This window comes from Phallusia mammillata, chromosome 1 (assembly GCF_965637545.1).
Source record: "Phallusia mammillata chromosome 1, kaPhaMamm4.hap1.1, whole genome shotgun sequence".
In the NCBI taxonomy this organism is placed as follows: domain Eukaryota; kingdom Metazoa; phylum Chordata; class Ascidiacea; order Phlebobranchia; family Ascidiidae; genus Phallusia; species Phallusia mammillata.
Window position 1 is genome coordinate 22,451,280 of NC_137252.1, and position 23,116 is coordinate 22,474,395.

The 23,116-nt window shown below is 34.1% G+C and overlaps 4 protein-coding genes across 5 annotated transcripts; 2 read left to right on the forward strand and 2 right to left on the reverse strand.

The window, feature by feature from the left end:
* Window positions 1-1,642: 1,642 nt before the first annotated feature.
* On the forward strand, window positions 1,643-2,975 carry LOC145204720 (CCAAT/enhancer-binding protein gamma-like). Its single transcript, XM_080077656.1, has one exon. It carries the CDS (start codon window positions 1,882-1,884, stop codon window positions 2,383-2,385), a length of 504 nt encoding a protein of 167 aa, XP_079933782.1. The 5' UTR covers window positions 1,643-1,881; the 3' UTR covers window positions 2,386-2,975.
* Window positions 2,976-3,642: 667 nt separating this feature from the next.
* LOC145237398 (RNA polymerase II subunit A C-terminal domain phosphatase-like) lies at window positions 3,643-17,340 on the reverse strand. 2 transcript variants are annotated; one of them, XM_080101381.1, is made up of 19 exons: window positions 16,819-17,340; window positions 16,646-16,729; window positions 16,230-16,308; window positions 15,716-15,856; window positions 15,297-15,538; window positions 14,596-14,705; window positions 13,212-13,276; window positions 11,277-11,469; window positions 10,694-11,050; window positions 10,199-10,362; window positions 9,914-10,033; window positions 9,505-9,632; window positions 9,072-9,163; window positions 8,600-8,773; window positions 8,386-8,496; window positions 5,153-5,238; window positions 4,764-4,864; window positions 4,202-4,406; window positions 3,643-3,882 (listed from the first exon to the last, which is right to left on the reverse strand). In XM_080101381.1, the coding sequence occupies exons 1-18, from the start codon at window positions 17,034-17,036 to the stop codon at window positions 4,238-4,240; spliced, it is 2,634 nt and encodes an 877-aa protein (XP_079957507.1). In that variant the 5' UTR covers window positions 17,037-17,340; the 3' UTR covers window positions 3,643-3,882; window positions 4,202-4,237. The 2 variants fall into 2 exon arrangements, with proteins under 2 accessions (XP_079957507.1, XP_079956758.1); XM_080100632.1 differs by having other exon boundaries at window positions 10,694-11,053.
* Window positions 17,341-17,543: 203 nt separating this feature from the next.
* On the forward strand, window positions 17,544-18,694 carry LOC145202624 (PIH1 domain-containing protein 1-like). The gene has a single exon (XM_080075827.1). The coding sequence runs from the start codon at window positions 17,721-17,723 to the stop codon at window positions 18,627-18,629; it is 909 nt and encodes a 302-aa protein (XP_079931953.1). The 5' UTR covers window positions 17,544-17,720; the 3' UTR covers window positions 18,630-18,694.
* A 152-nt stretch (window positions 18,695-18,846) lies between these two features.
* Window positions 18,847-20,563, reverse strand: LOC145203856 (ubiquitin-conjugating enzyme E2 C-like). The gene is made up of 5 exons (XM_080076570.1): window positions 20,327-20,563; window positions 20,123-20,209; window positions 19,856-20,060; window positions 19,591-19,650; window positions 18,847-19,228 (listed from the first exon to the last, which is right to left on the reverse strand). Exons 1-5 carry the CDS (start codon window positions 20,459-20,461, stop codon window positions 19,173-19,175), a joined length of 543 nt encoding a protein of 180 aa, XP_079932696.1. The 5' UTR covers window positions 20,462-20,563; the 3' UTR covers window positions 18,847-19,172.
* Window positions 20,564-23,116: the final 2,553 nt, after the last annotated feature.

Consider the following 23,116-nt stretch of genomic DNA (forward strand, 5'->3'; position numbering starts at 1 on the left):
AGAAAAAGAAAGTTACAAAAAATATTTTTAGATGTTTTTGTGATTGATCATTTCAGAGTAGAGTTTCTTACTTCCTTCTCGAGAAATCTCGAAAAAATCGAGTCTTGATTCTCGAGAAATAAATAAAATTTCTCGAGGAAAGGTACGTCATGTATCATAAACAAAAAGTAAATGCGACAGCTCTTATCACCAGACATGGGGTCAAACACATGCGTCCTGTATTCAAATAAATTATGAATACCTTCATGATTGTATTCGAATTCATGAATACTTTGGTAATTTTTGAATGACAGCTATTCGAATATTTGTAGTATTTGTATTCATGAATAATTGACCAAAATACAATGACATGTCATTTGAATACTATTCGAATATGCCCAAGCATGTATTTGCATTCATGAGTACTTACCCACTTTTTAAAGTCCAGCAATTCAAATTGTATTCGAATAATGCGAGTCAAGTATTCATGTTCATGAATTGTTTCATAATTTTTAAGTGACATCAATTCAAATTATATTCAAATAAAACGTTTTCAAGTATTTGTATTCATAAATAGTTTACCAAAAACAACATGTAATTTGAATAATATTCGTATAAACCCAAGCATGTATTCATATTCATGAAGATTATTCGAACAAAAGTAACATTTGGGTTTATGAATTGCAAATTAATTTGTAAAAATGTAAACCAACGAGCTTTGTCTTGCCACATTAGCGTGACTGATTCAAATCTCCATTATATGAATCCAAATTTACACAAGATGTTTGCTTCCAAAACATGCTTTACCTGTCATGTGCTGAGAAAAACATAATGTTACAAGCTTTATAACACAATTGCATTTATGTAACGTCACAATCAAAGTTGTATGCGTCATTGTTTTGTAACATAAACAAAAACTTGTAGAGTCAGGTCACACCCAAATCGAATTTCGAATTGTGCCTCGTGTCTGCTTATCACATGTATTTTCCTCTAGAGCGCACAGGGCACATAACTTTTTTATTTTGCGTACGAAACAGCGATATTTAATGTGCTTTGCCACTAGACTTTCACCTTTCCCAGGCAGTAGTCACACCTGGTTGCGTGAGATCTATAACAGTCGCTTTGTTTTTGCTGGTTTGCTACCGAATCACTATTTACGATCGTTCTAGAACCGAAAAAACGTACAATCGGAAATTTTTTGGTTTGTTTTTGTTAGGAAAATCGTCTTAAATAAAAAATTTGAAACTTTTGATATTCTCGGGAAATGGATTTTTAATTTCTCGTTTCTCGAGAAACGAAAAAGTCGAGAAATAGAGGAACCCTATTTCGGAGTGTTTCATAATGTTAAACAGCAAAGATATAAACCATAATAGATGGTGAAATATTACTTGTTTTTGAATATTTGTTTGTTGGGGTGCATCTAAAATATACAAAATGATTTGGATCGCTTGATCTTTATACCAGCAGTGTATAGGTGCACCAAGTGACCAAGCAATATAAAGGGGCACCAAGGATGTTGACATCAAACAATATGTACAATAATTGACTTAAAGGTGCACCAAGCGGTGGTAATATTTTAGATTCACTGTGTTTGTTTGGAAGTTTAACATGACTTTTTAACTTGTTTTTCTGTTTTGATTGGTTTTAGTAAAATAGTGCATTCTTTACAACAGTCGTTTAATTGTTTACTGTTTCCAGATTAAGTACACTGGTAGGGAGGTGCATTTTGTAAACACTGCTTTTTGTGTTGGAATCATGTCTAAGTGTGTCCTTTAAAAAACTATCGTTTTTAAAAGCACTGTGACCTATGCTTTGGAAAATGAAATACTGTTACTATATACTAGTCATATATCCAACATAACTACACGGGCAAGCAGTAGACACACACAACACTTTTTTGGAATGGATCAGAATTACAACAACAATCAAAATTTTTTTGCCGGAACGTCGGATCAATTTTCAAACAATATTAATCTAACGGTTCCATTTAATGAACCAGAGTTTAAAACTCCACAAGACATATGTCCCAATCCTGGGGGTGGAAAAGCTACACCTCCGAGTAAAGAAAAAATCAAGGCTAAAGCATGTGAACAGAGTGAAGAATATGTCACCCGGCGAAAACGAAACAACGTTGCCGTAAAAAAAAGTAGAGAAAAAACAAAAGAAAAATCTATGACCACCATTGAAAACATTGAGCGATTAAAAGTGGAAAATGTGGATCTTGAGGAAAAGGTAGAAGTTTTAAGCCAAGAGTTGACCACTCTTCGAAAAATCTTTATGGATCATGCCAAGGGATTTAGTGGAGGTGAAGAGGTGCCGGACTTAAAACAGTTGGAACAACTGCTCGGTCACAAATTGACAGAAGGTCCAACCACATCCAAGACTAATAACAATGAAAGTCATTAGCTTACATAAGTGCTTTCAAGTTAATCACAGTGCATCAGCAATCTCAATAAATCAAAGCTGTGTTTTTAATTTCTAGATTTGTATACATTTCAAACTTTAAATCAATGTTTCTTTTGTTAGTTTTTATTTTAAAAATGATTTTTAAAAGTTCCATCTCATTGCAAAACCACTGGCCCATTTTTGTGGGTATTTGTTTGTAAATTCACATGTTACTGCATCATAAAAGCTTGTTTTCTGTACAGCATCATTAAAGTCAAGAATGGGTGGTAGGGAGTAAATAAGGCCAAGCCAAATGTTATAGTGCTCCTTGCATTGTTTTTGTTATTTCATTTTTATGCATATGTTGGTTATAGAATAAAATTTCAGCAATAACAATTTCCAGACCAAGATTATATTCCCCTGTTTGGATGTCATTCTATTAAATGCAGAAGTATGGTAACATAATGCAATTATCTGCTACTAACGTTTAAAAAGACTGAAGTTCTTCTGTAAAACTTGTATAGTTTTGTAAGTCACCTCCACCATTGTGTTTTACTTTTATTGATCATGAAAATGCGCAATTTTCAACATAGAAAGATTGGCATTTATAAGTGTGGGCTCCAGTGAAAGATTTATTTTTGAAAAGTTTAGTTACATTAGAAATGATGATGTTTAGATGAACGTGGAAGCTAAAAAAGTTTTTGACACCAACAAATAGCCTCTTAGGAAAAAAACAGCATAAGACTGATTTAGACAGCTTTACAATGACGAATACTAAGTGTTAGAGTATATATAATATAATATACTTCAAATTTTGTCGAAGACTTTTTTCGGCCACTGTTTAGATATTTGACCGGCAGAGTCATTTAAAGTAGAAGTTTGTGGCATTAGCACAATGAAAAACATAATGGGTCATGGCAAAATTGCCACAAAGTGATACCAGCTGTACTTCTCATATCTGCACTGCTACATTTTGGTGTGTAGTGTCTGGTGTTTTGTAACATGTAATGCATTTAACTCTTGGGAACTAGCAAAGTGCCTGTTGTTGTGTCAAATAAAACAAATGTTAAGACTACTGTTTCCTAATTCATCAACACTTCATACTTAAATAGGACGGACAAGCTGCAGCTAAACAGAGTGAAATCAAAATGTAAACTTGGTAGGATACTTGAACTTAGCAATAAAACTTCAGTAACAGCAGTTCTGTTTAAACATATTCTGATTCTCTTGTTCAAACCTTTCTGGTAACAGACTATCTAACTGGCTGAAGGGTCAAAATTTTGCAATTTGTAGTCATGTTATAACAAACAAAGCTCATCATGGTTGACGCAACACATAGAAAACAATGATCAGCCAGCAGAAAAGGCAGGCTAAAACATCATGAAAAAGTACATTGGAAAAAAAAAACTTAAGAAAAATCATTCAGCAGCGCTTTCATGCAGGCAACAATGAATAAAGCTCGATGTTTTGATTTCAAACAACAAAGAGTGATTCAAGCTTCTTAAAACAAGCTCTTTCCTAAATCAACAAAAGTACAGGTTAAAGCTGATGTGGACAAACTTTTAGTTAAAAGTGATCAGTGGAAGAGTAATAATTCAATTTGAACTGAGAGCTAAGGGGAAACAATTAAACTAAAGAGGAATAATTGTATAAATTAGTGCACATATAAACCTAATTAAACAAGGTATATGCAGTTTTGTCAAGAAGTAAGTCTGGTCTGGTTCTGCTGTTTTTGCACAAAGTTTTAAACTAATCATACTTTGGAATTCACACTATGTCACAATTGCATGGATTTAATATTGTGCAGACATTTAATAATTGCTATGGGCACACTTACTGTAAAGAAAAGCAAATCCATTGCTTGTATTTCAAATCAGTCCAAAGTATCAAGATTGTCCCCTTCATTTTCTTCATCATAGTGCATTTCATGATCAAGTAATTCTGCCATATGATCAAACTCTTCTTCAGAAGAACTTGATGATTTTTCTGATGCATTTTCTTCCACAGTCGATGGCAAGCGAGCGCTTAATTGATTAGGCGATCTGCAATTATGTAATATTAAAAATTGTGGTAGAAGTTAATGTAACATCAGTGTTGTAATTAAGTCAGAAATTTTATCCCCTAACTATTTTTTTCTCTATTTATTTTTTAACAAATGATGCACAAAATATGTGAAAAAGGGATGTACAATTGATTTTTTGTCATTTTTTTCTGTAACTGTGAGTTTGTATCTTCCTGAAACTGTTTCGGCATGTGTCTCCGAACAGACCACACCCAATTAAGTATTAAAGAATTTAAATATGGTTGTACATGTTTGATATAATATGTGCTTGATAGATCATTCTTGATTATTTACATCAAATGTTACTTAGTTTTGTAGAGATTAAATCAGCACTTACACACGAGATGATCGACTTGCTTCACTGGATGATGATGATGACGGGAGATCGATCATTGTTCCTAGGGAATTCTCATCCTCATCATTCATTAAATCATCAACCTGACAATACAATAATATAAAATACTTCATAAAATTTTGATCCTTTAGTATGTTTGTATATTCTGTGAACAGTGATTGAATATTAAAGCAAATTGTGCATGTAAAGGTAAGCAATGAATAAATTTAAAAATACACACTTGAATTTGCTTGTGCAAAAACAAATTGAAGAGAAATAGTGGGGCGAACTTCTATGAGTATTCATTATTGAAACCAAATTCATCCCAATGGAAATCAAACAAATAAATAAACATTCATTAGTATTGACAATAATATGAGTAGTATGTCAACCTCTTTGTCCATGTCCTCAATATCATTAGTTGAAAGTGAGTATCCAATCCCCATTACTTCAGCCATACTTGGTTTCCTCGTTCGCCCTGTAATAATATGAAACCATTAGTCAGAAAATTACTTTGTACTGCAATTAAATTTTTTGTGTGATTTACAAATTTTTTTGAAATAATTTCTTACAAAACAAGTACAGACAAATCCGGTTAATCGCATCATCGATTTGCCACGGGTATTTGATGCGATCAACCGGATTATGCGATAATCCGGTTGCTATGTAAACAGTACACGCCGTTAACGAAAGTGCTCATTTTCACTTCCCCAGCTAAAACAAAGTTGCAGTCACGCTCAACTATGGCAACGGGGCAGTATTTTCTCTCTTTTGTTGCCGAGAATCGAAAAAAGTACTGTCAAGTCAAAACTAGATTTATTACTCTCAGCGCAATGCATGACGCCATGCTTCCTAACTGTCGTGGCTACGGTGCAATCGCCTAAGTGTGTTGAAGAAACAGTAGAAACGCACACACACACACTCTTAGTTGGCGCGCACGCCACAGTTCGCTTGATTTGTGCTTTCTCTTGCAGTCAGGTTTATTTGAAAAGATATGTTACATGGCATCGTAGGCAAGGGGCCCCAACATTTAAATTTGGGAACTTCCCTATGAAGACGGTTTATGACGTTTTAGTCTTGTTTTGGGTAGTTTCCCTTATAAATGTGCCAGGCGTCTCGCTTCATATACACGGAAAATGGCCTGTTGTTTCTAACCTATTTCGTTTTCTAGTTCAAACCAACGCGTTAAGCGGCAAAGTGCTAGGTGCATATTTGTAAGCAAGCCCAAACCCGTACACGACCGAAACCTAGTCAAACTTACAACTTTGGCACATTTTACAGCGCAAGGGCGCTAAAGCGAGCTGCATCATCAGTTTCTATTATAACCCGTTATACAATTGACAAAAAGAATAATTAATTTTAGCAAACCTTTAAAGACTCAGATTGTGGCGCTACTTTCTAGCTTACTCAGCAAAACTACAGCTGCAAGCCTAGCGTGATTGTCACGTGATCAACGTGTGATCGTTGCTTCAAAAATTTAAAGCAGCAACAAGTACTAGAGGAATAAATGCCTTTTTTAATCGGTGTTCTTCCTGATAAGTTGCGCAAGGTCACGAATAGAAGACATAAAATATGCCAGTCGTTGGCACGTTACCAATTACGTGAATCTAAACAACATCGTGTGATTACTTGCGATCTAACATTTTTTACCACCATTACGTGTTTGGCGGGTCATGAACAATATAACAGAAAACATTTTTAAACATTTGTTTTACATTTAACATTGTTTAAATTTCAATACAGTTTAACACGTCGAATTTGGTGCAGTTCGCACTTAGTAAGAAATTACAATCAGCGTCTTTGCCGGAACACCAGTTTCGTAATTTTGACACGTTGAACTCTTCATTTCAATTTTAAACGCCTGTTATATCACTATTGGCGATAGAAGCCAACAAAAAAAAAGATCAATGTGCACGGCTTTGAGATAACGACTCCTTGTTATCGCACAGCGGTACACTGAACGCCGTTTTAATCTCCTAATGACTTTTCCAAAATATTTTATAGTCGAGACGTGTCATTTTCAACGTTGAAATTAGATGCGTTATTTGGTGTAGAATGCAACCATACATCCACGTCTTTTCGTGTACATTACCTCCGGAGGATTTTACTATCATATCGTCGTTTTTTATTCGAAAAACTCGGTCTGTTCGACTTTCACATAGAGATCATCAATCCGGTTAATCGCATATTTCGTTGAAAATCGATGCGAATATCCGGTTTATGCGATAAACCGGTATGCGATTAACCGGACGATTTTCTTAACAAACGATGGGCGGCGGTTTGGGATTTTTAATTGTGATGCAATTAAACGGATTATGCGATTAACCGGATTCGTCTGTATTATATTAAAATGATAGACTATTAATAAGTTCCATGTGGCACACTTCTTAAAATGTTATAAAGTATAATAGGCTAATACATACTCTATCCAGTGACCTTGCTTGTTATAACATAACACAGTGTGGTCCAACTTTATTTTGTTGCGGGCCATTCAAAATCGTTAACTTACTACGCGGGCCAAGGTTTAAATATTTGCAGAAAAAAACTTTTCTGGGTCAAACTCTAGAGTAACTATGTACCTTTTTTATATGTAGATAAGTTTTATTTCATATTTTATAGTTATTTACTAAGTAGAAGCTGTCAAAAACATTGAGTTTCCACTCTAACGCAAAAATGCCCATGAACGGTTTATGGAAGCAAAACCCTTTATTACATAACAATGCCTTGTCATGCGTCACAATACGAGATTTTACAGTATTTAGTGTGTGTTAATCCTCACATTTTAAAAACATTGAATTATTGAAAACAAAACTTATAGTTGTCATTAAAATGTTGGGACTTATAATTCGCGGGCTAACAAAATTATCTCGCGGGCCACAATTGGCCCGTGGGCCTGCAGTTGGACCACGCTGACATAACACATGGAGTTATGATGATTTAAGCAACAAAGCATGTTCACTTTGAACAATATTTAATATTTGTTGGAACAGATCAGCAAAAATGAATGCAATGACAAACTTGCGATAAAAACACAACTGGTGTGCACTGATATCACTTTGAAACCCTTGTGTTAGATCAGAGGTGCCCAACCCACGATCAACTGGTTGATCACGAACTGATATCAAGTCGATCGCAGGTGATACAGAAAATTATTTAAAATAGTTGTTTTGTGACATGTTTTTAAGGAACGTTGCTGTACATAGATGAATATATTGTAAGAATTCTACATACAAGTTAAAGTTCACACCTCAATACTCAGTAGGCGCTTTGTTACATCACAAAAGTAATTCTGTTTTACCAATTAAATCGCTGGTTTGACCATATCACTAATTAATTGTGGCCTAAACTTTTTCCTCTCAATTTTGTATTCCAAACTAATAGATCAAGTTTACGAAATGCGTTCATTGCACTGTCAAAATCATAACCAAACCCCTAAAAAATATGAAAACAGGGCTCAGAAAAATGCAAGTTATTCTTCAGTAAACATAACGTGTTGCATTACATTGCTGATTTGTATTGGCATGGTATATCCCGAAAGTACCTCAAAAGTCGATCTTATGTAAAAAAAAGGTTGGGCACGCCTGTATTAGATAATAATTTCACTGTAAAAAATTCCAATAATTACCTGCAGCTTTGGAAGTGGAAGAATTATCATCTTCTTGTTTTGAGGTTGGAGTATTTGAGGATTTTTTTGATTCTTGAACTTGTGCCACCATCGGTACTGCCACTTCAGGATCTGGAAAGTATTTAGCTTATTTTAAAAAAATCGTTTATTGTGAATGAAAGTTTAACATTTTTTTTTTCTTCTAATCAAAGGAAAGTTATAAGCAAAAACACACCTATTAATGAAGAGTATATCGGGGTCATCCGTTTATGTTGCACATTTCTGGTCACTGCTTCTGATACCATAAAGTCAAAACGAGCATCTTGAACTTTTTTCACTAGTTTTCCAGTGAAGGCGTTGTAAGTTTTAGTACTTGATGTTTCAGAGACTGAAGATGCCTTTCCTGCAGCTAAAACATTGGGCCAAATCCTTGTTAACCAAAATCACTGATATGATAAAAAATAGAAACATTTAGCAAACGGTAAGTATGAATTTGTTACACAAACTTTTAAAAGGTGTAATAACAAAAAGCATGGATATATTTTAATCTTCACTTGGAACATTTGTTTTCTTAAATGATACAATTATACGTACAAAAAGTAATACCACAAATATAACATTGTTAGGGAAAACAGAACCTTTACACTGGCAGTGACATATTTTGTCTGGATTATATTTAACCAGAATGTTAAGAAATGCATTTCTACCTTGAGTGACAGGAGGTGTTCCTTCCCTACTTGGATGGTTACTGGTAGAGCCTTTAGGAATTGGAAACAATTTTTCATTCACTTTCTCCCACCTGCAACGTCAACACAATTTTAATGTAAAATTTTGTACAACACAAATAAAAAACAACAATGATTAAAATGAGATTCAGTGTTTTGAAGAGTTATTTAAATTTCACTTTATGCAGTGTAATATAAAGAAAACATATGCAGAAAATTAAAAGGCAATAGTAAAACTCTTAAAAGTATGCCATCATGGCCAAAACTTTACAGTCCTCTATAATATGGATGAGGAGGGCGAAGTTGAGCAAATATTAAAAAAAGCTGGCTTGGTTGAACATGATGTAGCATACTTTCAGAAATAGCATGTAAAGTTCATTTCCAAAAATTTTTACACCTTTTAAGGGGGTGTTACCTTTCAGAACATGACCACAGCCAATCGAGTGACACAAATTTAACTTTATCTTTTCCCATTTTTAGGCACTCCTGATATTTTGCTGTGCCTTTCTTGCCTCCGACCAGATGAGTTGTGCTCTCACTAACCTGAATATAATTTTGAATTGTATTCAAAAACACAATCGAGTTTTTCAGCAAATGTAATCTCAATTTGTTCTATCATAATATGGCAATGCTTTTTCTAAAGCTAACAAAAAACGACACTGTTTTTTTAAATTTATTTTCCAGATAATGGTACTTCAAGAAATTTTCGAAAAATGAAAAGCTTCAAACAAACAGAAGGTTTGAAAATAGCTTTATGAATCTAGTAACTTTACAAATAAGAATGTTTTTTCTCAAAGACTAAAAACAATACATCTAGTACTTACCTTTGCGTCTACAGTAGCACCAAGTTGCTTAGCGACAATATATGCTCGATGCTGATGGGGAAGTCCCTTAAAGTTGTTTGGTATGACACCAGTAAATACGAGGTTGCAACCAAATAAAACCTGTACAATGAAAAACAAAGTTTATATCATTTGATCACTGTTATATTATAACAATCATATTTCATTTCAGTATGTTATTCACAGAGAGGCAACAGTTGTCGAATTTATTCAACAATACCTCCAGCTAGTGTAATGCATTTAGTTGGATATAAGTATTTGACATACCCTGCTTCTTAGAAATGGTACAACACCCCTCAAATCTGGTGGATGTTCAAATTCACCTTCTTTGTACTTAGTGTATGCATCATAGTATGTTTTGTGTATAACTGTAAGCACTGCCTGGAGGTACAACAAGTAATCATCTGTATCCTCTTTGAGCATTTTGCTTCCTGTAAAAAAATAAATTAGGATTTAACCCCTAAAATAAACCAGTAAACTTCAAATTTTCAAAGACTGCTACACTCACAAATGCAAACAAACCAGTGTTTACAATGTTAGCAAACAAAGTAAACCAAGTTCTATTACATATTTTGCCCAAATGCAAGCATTAGGTGAGTTTGAGAATTCAATGCATAGATGCAAATCAATCGGAAAGGTGGCTTTCCTATATATTTCTAATTTATATTCTATATCCTACATAGAAAAAGGCTGGGATACAACAATTGTTGGGTTATGCATTATCAATAGATATGTGTATCTTTTTTACAATATGTTTGTTACCTAATGAGGAGCATTCTGGAGAGGGAGGCTTAGCTTCACATTTTGCATCTCCAGTTTGATACACACCATTGTCCTTTCTGTCTTCACAGACAGTTATTTCTTTTACAGAACCTTCGTTTTCAATTTTTTCTGTATGATTTGTTTTTGCATCATTTTCTGCATTAACCCCAGTGTCTGTCTTTTGGCCCTGATTAGATGATATTTCATTGTCTGTGTTTGGTTCATCATTCATATTTTCTGTTATTTGACACTGTTCTTTTGGGTGAGAAGTGATATCTTCTTTGTGTTCCTCTTCAGAAATTACTTGTGATGATTTATCACTGTTTTTATCAACATCAGAAGTTTTCACTGTAGCCTCTTCTGTCATTAAAATATGAATAAACTTAAAATAATAATAAAGAAAACAAGGGTTCAAATGGTTTGTTAATTTAATTAGATTAAAAATCAATTTGTCAGTCGGAATGAAACAGGATGGTATAAAATGGAATATTTCTATTGCAAACCTATGCCCAAACAATATTTATTTTATAAAGCAGATGAATTTATCAAGTAAGTTTTAATGCAAACCTGGATCTAACCGTACCATGTGTCATTTGCTCAGATTCATCACAATTTCCAGACTTTTCTTTCTGAGAAACATCTGACTTATCTTCTGCCTCATTCGAAGTCTTTGGAAGTTTTGATGATGTTACTTCTTCATCAAGGTTTTCTTCATCAGATTTCCTCTTTCGTGGCGAAACTTTACTATTTGTGGGATCATTGTTGGCTGTTCCATTCTAAACACCCGATATTTAGCACAAACCATAGTAAAGCTGTTTATTTTGTAAGATCACTTTGTGGTAATGGTAAAATTTTATCAGCTTAGGTAGACTACTTGGACATATAGGAAACCGACAAGCAATAATAGAAATGGGGACAATACAGATACAAAATAATCCATAATAAACACAGGCAGTGTTTTTTTTAAGGTGTTTTGATTTCTCCAGCGGTTTCCCAAAATTTGGAAATGGCTATTTTTTGGTATTTAAATGAAACACGTCTCTCAAAACTACTTAGCGGTCACCCAAACCAAACCTTAAAAAAAAACCTGAACACAGGTACATTCAATATATATTACAACAGTAGAGGGTTTCAATAAATGAACTAGAAGGGTGGCTTAGCACATATTGCCCTTGCATATACACTATAACCTATTTTAAAACATAAATATATTTCCTATGCTTATTTTGTATTGGGTCCCATATTAGCCATCATCTTTTATAACTTTGGTCGTTTCTGCAGGCAAAAACTCATGGTTCCCCACACATGCAAAGTTGAAAATAATGCAATTCAAGAGATAACCATGAGAAAGTCGGGTGTTGTAAGGTAAAACACAGTGATCGGCACTAGGCTTAAATAATAATACTATGTAGAATACAACCTATAAAATTAGATTCACCCCAGATATTGTTTGAAGTATGTCCTATTTAACGTTTTAAAAAACTGACCCATTTTAGGGGGCTAGTAGGGTAACTAATTGGGTTCGACACACAAACAAAAAAATATATAAAAACCACAATGACTCAATCAATAGTACTGCAAAATTTCAGCCCATTCCGCCAATGTTTAAAACAAAACACTAGAGGTGTTTTGAGCAACAACCGTTAATGTTTCTGACGTCATAGGGCTGTTAACAAGCCCCTAACTGCCATGGCGCAAAAACGACCACCAAACAACCCGCCAACAAGCAACATACAACTGGTTGCCCTTGTAACACTATTGCTCCAAAGAAATCTTTAGTTTGTAGTGACCAGTAACATACAAATACGTTTTACACTTTAGGGGCTTGTGGGGTAAATGTTAGGACTACAGGGTTGAACACAACAATCAACACCTATAAATGGCATACTATACAAGAAATCAAAATTTCAGCAAATTCTGACACTGTTTAAAAACTCCCCTATTTTAGGGGGCTAGCGGGGTAAATACTGGGGTTATCAACAAAAACAAAGTGGGATGCACATCTACATAACTATATCTACCATCTGTGTAAATTTCAGCCAAATCCATCAAACATTTGATGAAAAAACGAGTCGGACAAACTTCGGGGGGAAAATACCCATTTTAGGGGGCTAGCGGGATAAATACTGGGGTTATCAACAAAAACAAAGTGGGATGCACATCTGCATAACTATATCTACCATCTGTGTAAATTTCAGCCAAATCCATCAAACATTTGATGGAAAAACGAGTCGGACAAACTTTGGGAAGAAAAAAAAAGGAAGAAAAAAACAGAAAAAACAACAACAAACAATTTGAGTAAAATCAATATGTAAGATGACAGTAAATTAATTTGCAGGTTACATCATGCAAAAAAATTCCAATCGATTGCCGGTTACAAAATGTGCAATGCCAATGACTAATCAATGCATGTATTTTCTTACTTTCTTCGCGTTTTAAGTTGCTGTTTAAATGTAACATATATAAAAGTGTTCTTTAGTTTTGTGTCATAATAGTTTTCAAAACAAACATTACAAACCTTTTTCTGTTGCTTTCCACTTTTGTTTTTTTCTGCTTTATCTGGGCTGTTTATATCACCAGCACCTACAAAGTGAATAAATTTATGAAGCAAAACACAAATTAAACCTGCCAAGATGACTTTCCTGTACTGTCATTTTAAATATTCTATGTCCAAATGAACAATTTCTACATACACCTTTTGACCTGCTAACATGATTGTTTTTGCAAGCAACAACAAATGAACCCCCATATATGTGTTTATACATATTGTTTGCAGGAGTGGTTCCCAAACTGGAATTTGTTGAGTTGAGGAATTTACTTTAATTTATACATTATTTGTAAATAGGCAGTTAAGCTCTGGGAATGAGACCAGGGAATATGACTTATGAAATTGATAAAAGGCCCAATTTTAAATGATGTTTGAATGTTTGTGCATTTACTTCCCTGTGTGTTAGAGAGGAATAAAAAGGGAAGGAATCTGTAAAAAGGTTAGGAGCCAAAACAGTTTGAAAAAAATACTTACAATTCCTTCAATACCATGAGAGTTCAGTGTCTTAGCGTCACTATCGTTATTTCTTGCAGAAAAACCCAAACAGTATTAAAAACACTGGCAAATTAAAAAGCCATGTTGTGGCAAATGTACAACAAATTGTTTCTACCATTGTTTCACAAAATCCATATGTTGACCTGCAACAGACTGTTGCCAAGCTAAATTACCTTTTAACTAGCCTTTCGGTAGCACACAGTTAATCCTTTATGTTTAACAACAATGTATTGCCTAAATTATACATAACCCAAGTATTGTTTTGCGAGTTTATTTTTATGTCAAAACTAGAAAGTTCGCTTTCCTATATATTGCCAATCTGTACATTCTATGTCCTATTTAATGATTTACTATACACACCATTTAAACTACTAACATGCTCATTTTCTGCAAGCAAAAACGAATTGGCCCAACACATGTCAATTAGTAACGATATTAATATGCAAGTGCAAAAGGCATAACAGACTACCAAAATCCATATAACAGGGTGCTGACCAACAGATCTGCTATCACTTTGTTAAATATCAAAAATAAATCAAGAAAAGATTAGTAAGGCAAAATTGTTCTAAATAGGCAAATTAATATTTCTGTTTAGAAAAAATATCACAATAATGCTGTTTCGAACAAAGGGGTTTCCCAAATCAGCCAACATTAATTCACATTAATTTATGTGCAAAAATACAAAACATCATGATACAGATCACCTGAAAAAGTTGCAATTAACCAGACAGACCTTTCAAAGTGGTTAATAAGTTTAGGGAGTAAAAAATGTCAAAAGCAATGTTACTACTTCAGCTTTGTATTATTAGTATTAGGAGTCCACACATATTAAGAAACATTGTAAAAAATGAATACACACCAGGGAAGTAGGAGTATTTCTTCACAAGAATTAGATTTGGTATGGCATTCCAAACATCATCTCTATCATCAATGATACAAACCATCGAATCACCACATGGAAATAAATGTCTAAAAAACATGAAAAATTTTTTATGAAGTGTTTTGAAAAAAATTTGTACAACATTTGTTTTACCACAGGATAATCCTGACTAATGTGGTCAGTTTCATAGTTGCAAGAAACAAACCGTTGCATAATGATAGATTAAAGTAGTATATAACTTTAACAAAAAAATCAGTGAAAAAGAAGTTATCATTATATATTTGTCCTACAGCATATACTGCAAATAATGAGTTCTGTTCGTTAGATTAAGAGCATTATTGGTATGAGTACAAACAATATTTTAATGGACCCAATTTCTTGTTTACCTTCAAACATTTTGATTTTTTACTTCAGTTGTCAATCACTCGATCAAACTGCTGCTCAACAGCAAACTTATGTATGTTTTAAAACAAATTTTACTTAAAAAAACAGTTATCTTGGATTTCAAAATCTTTGTTTCAAATTTTCCAATAGTTTTACAATAAATGAACGACTCCAAAAACTATATCAAAACACATGTCAAGTTAAATAGCATGATAAATCATGACTTAGAAGTTTGGTTATTAATTACCAAGGACCATTTTAAACATTGTAAACATTTTTTCTTTGAAATAAGATACCTCAAATTTCCAGACTTTTTCATAGGATTGATGCATTCATCTCGTGATAAAATACGGTTTGCAAAGTATTTCTTTTTCGGATCAATAAAGTCAGCAATTTTGTGTGCATATTGCCTTGATCCAAAAGTGACGATTTGAAGTTCAAATAATTCAGATATTTTTTCTAAGAATTCTCGACTGTGAGGTCTTAGCTTCGTGTAGAGAGTTGGTTCATTTTTGTTCAAATGAAAGGTATAAAAATTCTATGAAAAGGTTAAAATTTTAAAAAAGCTGTACAGCTGTACATCTATGCAATAAATTATTATAGTTCTTTTTTATTGCATAATGTGATTTTTGTGAAAAACACAATTACCCACATTTATGTGCAACCAAATACGGTTGCTTTACAACAGAGATTCAGCAACACAACTATTACAAACCTCATCATTAGCCTTGCACATATTTGCAAACAAAGCATTTTGAGTAGTATGAATCAAGGTTTGATCCAGATCAACGAGCAGGACGAGTTTCTTCATTTTATGAAGTCGATCTTCATCTTGTTTGGCAATCTCCTCTGCTTGCTGAAACAGTTCAACAAATTCAGGAAATAATTTTAATTTAATCAAACATAAACATGCAATTTTAAAACTTATTTTTGCAACGGAATGCTTTCACATTTGCATGATAAACAAAAAAAAGTTAGAGGACAGTGATACATTTGTTTCATTTTCATTTTTTGCTTAAAACCCAAGTAGAAAGAATGTTTTCTATATACAACCATGTTTTGAACAAGATACATTCAGCAGATTTTATTACACACCAAGCAATATTGTTTTTGCTTATCTCTTGTGATAATAGACTTTTTAGAAAGAGGTCTGCCAAAATAAATTGCCAGCAAGACGTTTTACCAACACAATTGTTTGTACTTGTAACAAAACAACAAGTGTTCAATACCTGTGCACTTATTTTTAGCTCCGGAATGTTGGGAACCATCGATACATGTGCTGATTTTTGACCATGTTTTTCTGCCAACCTGTCCAAAAAATCGAGTTAACCTATTGCAAAATTAAAAAAATATCGTATGGTTACACCAGTCAAGCACAAGTTCAACTAAAATGTTTCTTCACTAATTGAAATTGAAAAAAGCATCCAGACCAGAATATTTTTGGCGACAATGCATTTTAGTCATTGCATGCGAAGACAAAACAAATTTTTTAATCATTAAATTCTTGTTGCAAATAGGCAAGTCACTCAGCAAACAGAAAAATGAGTGTGCAATAGTCAGTCAAAATAGTACATCTTTGCATATTATACTTCTTTTCAAAAAGAATAAGTTTACTAAACTAAAGTCGTTTTGATGCTTTACTTACAGTCGCAGATCCAGTCCACATTCTGCACACATATCTTTCATTACGATGGGGTGACTGCAGCTCTCCAATTCTAACAAGGGGCATCTAATAAATAAATGACAAAAACTAATGCCTTGTATTACCTTATTGCTTGAATGACTAAAAGAAAACTAAATAGAATATCACACACTTACCCAGGTTTTGTAACCTGTCCAATTTGCAGCAACAGTTTTTTAACGCGGCCAACACTTTTTGATTTAAGGGTTGTTTCTTTTGTTTTGATGCCAGTGGAGGGATCCTCGATTTGTCTGTAAAGGACCAACGGAGCTCCATACTTAATCCAATCATCAACTTTCACAAGCCATTTAAGAAGACGGACTGGTTTGTCTCCTGGAACAAACACCTCCTCCATGCTTTCTCTCCGAACTGCCTTCAAAATCAAGACTTTATATCACACTGAGTGACAAGATTTACAAAATGGTGTCCTTGTTATTGCCATAAAAAGCTAAAAATGTTGGTTAAATGCCCATTGCCCACAATACAATGTAACTCATTGTGCATTATTTATATTGTATTCTTTCCTAAACATGTTTAAGTCTTTCTGTGTATAGTGCATACTATGCGGCAAATGTGTTATGTACAAAACAAACAAGCGTATCTTTACGAATCGTTAAATAACACAAAAAATTTTTTCATGATACGTGCTACAATTGTTTATGAAACTATGTGAAAAATAGTTTTGCGTCTCAAAAAAAAATCCTGCCCGGACATGCCCCTTTAACCAAAACATACGCACAGACAGACAAACAGACTTGCAATTTGAATTCTGAAGCTTATCCAAACAGAGGAATGAAAGAAAATGATTGCAGATAAAGTATAAGTTACGAGAAACTAACAATTCAAATACGCACCCCTATTAAATTAAAAACTTTAATCCATTTTTAAAAAATTGGTTTCGCACGAGTGGGTTTGTGGTTGGATACGAGGGGAATCACCGAAATCTTAAAGCTTCCTAACTTTTGAAAATCGTTATTTGGTCTACTTTTACTTTTTTTAGTCAGACACCTAATTTGGTTCTATAAATCAACCAGATAAAATGGCAGAGGAAGTTGATGCTTCTGAACTCTTTAATGTAGGCTCAACAGCAGCAGGCAGTGATATGAGTGATGAAGAGTTACAAAAATTCTATCAAGATTTACTTTTGAAGTCACAACAAGAGGGGGAAAATGAACCAAAACAAGCCCAGCCCTGGAACACTGTGAAACCAACGCCAGGGTGCTGCATAAAAACCAAGAATATCAAAACAAGCGAGAAAGTCTTTATCAATGTCTGTACGTCAAGCAACGTTCCCACACCTGAAGCTATTACTGAGCAAGAACTGGTTTGCATGCTGGAAAAGTTGGAAGACCGTGATGAAATTGTTGATTACCGTGTGCCTATGAGTTTGGGTGAAGCACATGCTGAAGTTGATAACAGGGGAAATGGATGTACTGCATATGATGTTATTATCAGTCCTGGGTTTTTACACACCATAAATAACAGCAAGGTTTTCTTTGGATTTTTTATGAGTGTTGTGTTTGAGGGGTTGTTTAATAAATACAATGTCGAGCTCGAGCGCAACTGGGTATTGCTGAAAAATAAGAAATTTCTTGGCACAGTGGAAGAGCAGAATTTGCGCAAACAAACATTGATACAAGAAATCCCAAACAAAGCTCCAATGACAACAGAAACCAGCACAAAAAAGCCAAAATTTAAAATCATGAGAGAACCAGAAGAGGGGCACCCAGAGTTTTTGATTGCTGAGGTTTTTCTTCCAAGGATCAACAAAGCCAGTGCTGTATTGGTAGATGTTGGGGAGGACAGGCTGGTTGTATGCACTCGACCAAAGGAGTATCTTTTGGATATATTTCTACCTTTTAACCTCGTGCAAGAAGATTGTGGGTCACAATTTGATGTGACTACCAAGCATTTGACAGTTACAATGCCAGTGCAAAAACTAACATAGCCAATTGTTAGCTTACTGTGTTCCGTAGTTTTTTTTTGTTTGAAATAAACACGTTTTTTTTATGACTTGTTGATGACCTCATTGGTCAAAATCTCAGATTGCAGACCTTATGTACTCATGTACTCAAACTTTGTGCAAAAACATGGGATGATCTATCTATAACTGCATGTAAAACTGAGTATGGAAAAATATTACATCATCATCCATTATGTAAAAACTTGGTGCAATAGTGTTTATTCAACATGGCAATAGAAAGACTTTTCTAGAGTCTTAATATGATCAGAAAAATAGTTGTGCAATGTCATTGCAAATTTGACCCAATAAGCATGTTTCAAAAATGTTGATTGAAACTTCAAATAAAACAGATGACATTAAACAATTACAGCACCAACTATTTTAGGATATTGATTGACAACTTATAACCTAGCAATTCTGTTGCAATAAACACAGATCAAAATACATTAAATGGTAAAATTCATGGACAACAAAATGTAACATATGAAGGTAGAAATGTGTAGATTTGCTTGGTGGACTGGCACAGCATCATAACGTAGGTTTTGCATGTTTCTCGTAATGTCCCAATAAGTGCTTTTTGTAAACTATAAAAGAATAAAGGGGTAAATAAATGGCGAAAAACATTGCTAGCAACTACAAAAAATAAGAAATAAAAATTTACCTATTTGAAGTGGCAAACTATATTACCATAACAAATTGAAATAGTTTCAAATTACAAAACTTAACAATGCCTTTCTATAAGCAATATCTTTAAAAAAGGTGGTAACATAATGCAAGTCTGCAACTTAATATTTTATTCTTGGCATTCCAAACCCGTTAATAAGCTTTTAGTTAAAGAATAAAAGACTAACAAAAAACAACAACCTGGTGTGTTAATAAGAAAAAAATATAAACAACAAAATAACATCAGACAAAAAACAGTAAGACAGAGAGTTTAAAATCCTACCATTTTGTGAAGCCCACATGTCTGCAGCTTGAACATTCAAAGGGCTTTCATTGTTAGGTTCTGAAAAAGGTAAATTAAATTGTTTCATACAGAAACGTGGTAACAATTTATGGCATTTAAATAAGCTTAACTTAAGTTGAAAGCCACCCCTAAAAAGCAATTTTAATTTGTGTCAAAAAATTTAACTTCATTTTGCCAACTTGTCTTAAATTTACTGACTAAGAAGTGGTGATTTGGCACAGAAAAATAAGTATTTTACACTTACCGCCAAGTAGGGATTGAATGGATAAAAGTATGGTTCGAATTTCATAAAGTGCTGACCATTTTTCCTTGAGAATATCAAGGCAAATATTCCCATACTCATCAACATTCGGATGAAAACAAGGGGTGGAAAACTTCACAGTGGGTGCATCATACGGATATGTGCTGGTAAATTCAAGGGTCAAGCGATATTTCAGATTTTCATAAACCTAAAAAAATTAAAGCTTTAGTGGTTTTAATCCATGAGTTATTTACATACAATTAGTCTTACTGTGTCTTTAGGTCCTTCTATCGTCCCCACCCAGAAAAATAAGTTGTCTTCTTCCGGAAAAGCACTGACTCCTTTTTCAGCGGACATCTTTAATCATAAAAGTACTTGTGAATTTGTCCGTTTTATCACAACCCTGACATTTATATATCATTAAACAAAACCCATGTACACAGCGTGTAAAAATAACAAAGCATAAAATGTTACCATCAGTCCCATTAGCTCTTGTTGTAACCTCTTTTTAACAGATGCAGAATCTTTTTTACATGTTGAACTGGCATCTTTTGTCCTTCTTGTGTTGTTGGTGTTAACTTGAACTGGATTAGTGTTTTGAGAAGACATTTTATATTTCACAGTTGTGACAAGTTTTTGTGTTGATAATCAATTCACAGATTTTTCGCGAAGAAAAGTAAGAAACTAACCCTGAAATAAGATGTTTTTTATTACTTTATAAAAGTAATAGCGGACACTACAATATACCATACAACAGGACTGGCACATAGCAAAGTTATGTATACATATATTAACATGGAAAAGAATATCTTCCTTAAATGCCAAAATTTTGTCACTGGCTTTTTCTCTGTTAGAAAAAGAATTTGATGAAAATCAAGTATTTAATACAGCAATTTGTTGTATAAAAGTCATATTTAACAGCAGAACTGTTCAAATCATGTTCATTACACTAGTACTGCTTAGTTAGGGTCAACGTAACATATGCAAAGCCATACAATTATCGTATGTAAAGCCATACAATCATACTACTTCAAAGCAATTGCCTTCAGTGCAACCTCACTCAGCAGCAAAGTCAGTAATCAAATGAATCTGCATTTTTTTAAACTCTGTTAGTCAAAAACAACTTCACTGAAATGTAAACAATCACAAACTGCATGGTGATTTTTTAGGTGACTCAGTGAGACAAGAGCCATAAATGGACTCTGGTGAGGCCGCTGAGGCGTAAGCCGCGTAAGGTTGAGAAAAAGCCTTAATGTTGTCAAATAAATGCTACATAACTTTTCTATGGTGGTCATCAAACAGAAATAGGCCTTGCTAAATCAAACAAAACTTGAACACTTTCGAAAAAATCCAATTTAAGCAAGTCAAGTTCAAGATCAACAGCCCAAACTTAAATGTTAACAGCGCTGGTCAAGCGAATCTGATCGATTTAAATGCAACAATGGTTTTGTCGATCAACCAATCACCACCTTTGGTAACCCAAGGTTGATTGGTCATCCGTGACAAATCAAAATTTTTTAAAACAGGGCTACAAATAATTTACATTTTATTTTGCATGTCCTAAATAATACCATATTGGTCTCGTAAGATGACAACTTGACCTAAGGGTGCTTTTTTAATGCTTATATATCTGCCTAGCATTTTTTTAACTTATGGACAAGTTCCTTTGTTGTCTGGGTTTTATTGTAAGTTTAAACCCCATCGACATGCGAACTGTCCCGGGTGCAAACATTATCACCACAACCTGCTAAGATGCAATGGTGCCATCTTTTGTTGCTATCAAGAGCAGGACTGGATTTAATTAAATGGAGAAAGTCTGTCTGCACAACGTTGGATAACATCCTATCTCCGTTGGTAACTGCAGTTTTATTTACTTGCACACGTTACATCCTTATCAGGTTTTGGCTGATTGTAGGATTACGGTCAATGGACGTTTTTGTGCTTACCCTAATTCATAAAGTGTACAGCCTATATCCAAGTGCAGTATTTCCCAAGTATAGATGTATGGAATGGATGGGTAGCGCGTTTTTTTAAATAATTTCATGACGACAATAGATTTAACGAGATAAACATTGTTTATATTTGTGACGTCAGGCGTTATTTGTCTTGGCAGATAGGCTATTGCATGAAATTCGCTTAAAAGTTCGGGCTAAACATTTTATCAAAACACAGATATGTTTTTTTACCCAAACATTCAATACTTGAAAATGAAACAAACGGTTTCACGAAATTAATTACTTCTGCTAAGCACCTGATTTTACAGGTATGTTCGTGTTACAAATTAATAAAGTTACCGTGCAAAATTTTAGGTCAGATAACGACTATAGTGACTAGTCTAAGATGTTTTATTTTTAATAAACCGGCGCTGTACACATTCTTGTATATTGAGTCGTGATTTTTCTTATATGTGCACATGGTGCTGGGAAAGCACAGAGAAGCAAAACGTCAAATTGAATTTATGTGGCAATTTTTGCAACCTATAAGGCTTTAGTCTTAGTTTTTAGGTTCTCCCTAAAACATAAACGGGTTATTAACTACAATTCCCAAACTTTTGAGTAATCTCACACATAGAGCTGTCGAACGAATCAAACGCTGAAAGACATCTCAGGAGCTCAAAAGACACAAGTGAGCTGGTCAACATATATTTACAAGCAAAACCCCTTGGAAAGTCGAGATAAAGACAGTGGCGTAGGCCTAGGCAGCCAAAAATTTTGGGAGGGGCCAAATAATTTGTTGTCTAATACAACTTTTTGCTAACGCTCGGCGTGCTTTTACCAAAAACGTGACTTGCCAAACTGTGGTTCGACGGGACAGCCAAACGCTTTATTGATTTATGCCATGTCTGCATAAATAAAAAAACATGGATTTCGGCCTACAACTTGGTGACAAAAGTCATTGTTGGTAATTTATATATTCCTTTGACAGTTGAGAGACAAAACCACAACGATGAGCGACGAAACTACACTAAATTTAAGTTTATCAATGTACAACTTTGAAAATTTGGGAGGGGCCATGGCCCCTTTGGCCCTTCCCTGGCTACGCCACTGGATAAAGATCTTCGACGTATATAGCTCCTATATATGAACACAGAACCAGTTATGCATATCATGTGCGCATATTTTAAACGTCAGCCCAAGCCCCAATCACTTGGCCTTCTCGCTTTAGCGCATTACGGGCGACATTTTCGCGTTTTGCTGGCTAACTGGAAAATATACTTTGCACAAGATATGATTTTTTTCGAAATCTATTGAATGTTGAGGCAGA

Excerpts from the sequence above, each read along its gene's own strand:
- LOC145237398 (XM_080100632.1), bottom strand. The coding sequence starts at position 17,036 with ATGGAGGAGGTGTTTGTTCCAGGAGACAAACCAGTCCGTCTTCTTAAA. Across the intron at positions 11,470-13,211 it reads GTGGAAAGCAACAGAAAAAG|AATGGAACAGCCAACAATGA; the intron begins GTTTGTAATGTT and ends TCGGGTGTTTAG. Across the intron at positions 8,497-8,599 it reads GATATACTCTTCATTAATAG|ATCCTGAAGTGGCAGTACCG; the intron begins GTGTGTTTTTGC and ends AATACTTTCCAG.
- LOC145203856 (XM_080076570.1), bottom strand. The coding sequence starts at position 20,461 with ATGTCTTCTCAAAACACTAATCCAGTTCAAGTTAACACCAACAACACA. Across the intron at positions 20,061-20,122 it reads TAGAAGGACCTAAAGACACA|GTTTATGAAAATCTGAAATA; the intron begins GTAAGACTAATT and ends TAATTTTTTTAG. Across the intron at positions 19,651-19,855 it reads CATTCAATCCCTACTTGGCG|AACCTAACAATGAAAGCCCT; the intron begins GTAAGTGTAAAA and ends TACCTTTTTCAG.
- LOC145204720 (XM_080077656.1), top strand. The coding sequence starts at position 1,882 with ATGGATCAGAATTACAACAACAATCAAAATTTTTTTGCCGGAACGTCG.
- LOC145202624 (XM_080075827.1), top strand. The coding sequence starts at position 17,721 with ATGGCAGAGGAAGTTGATGCTTCTGAACTCTTTAATGTAGGCTCAACA.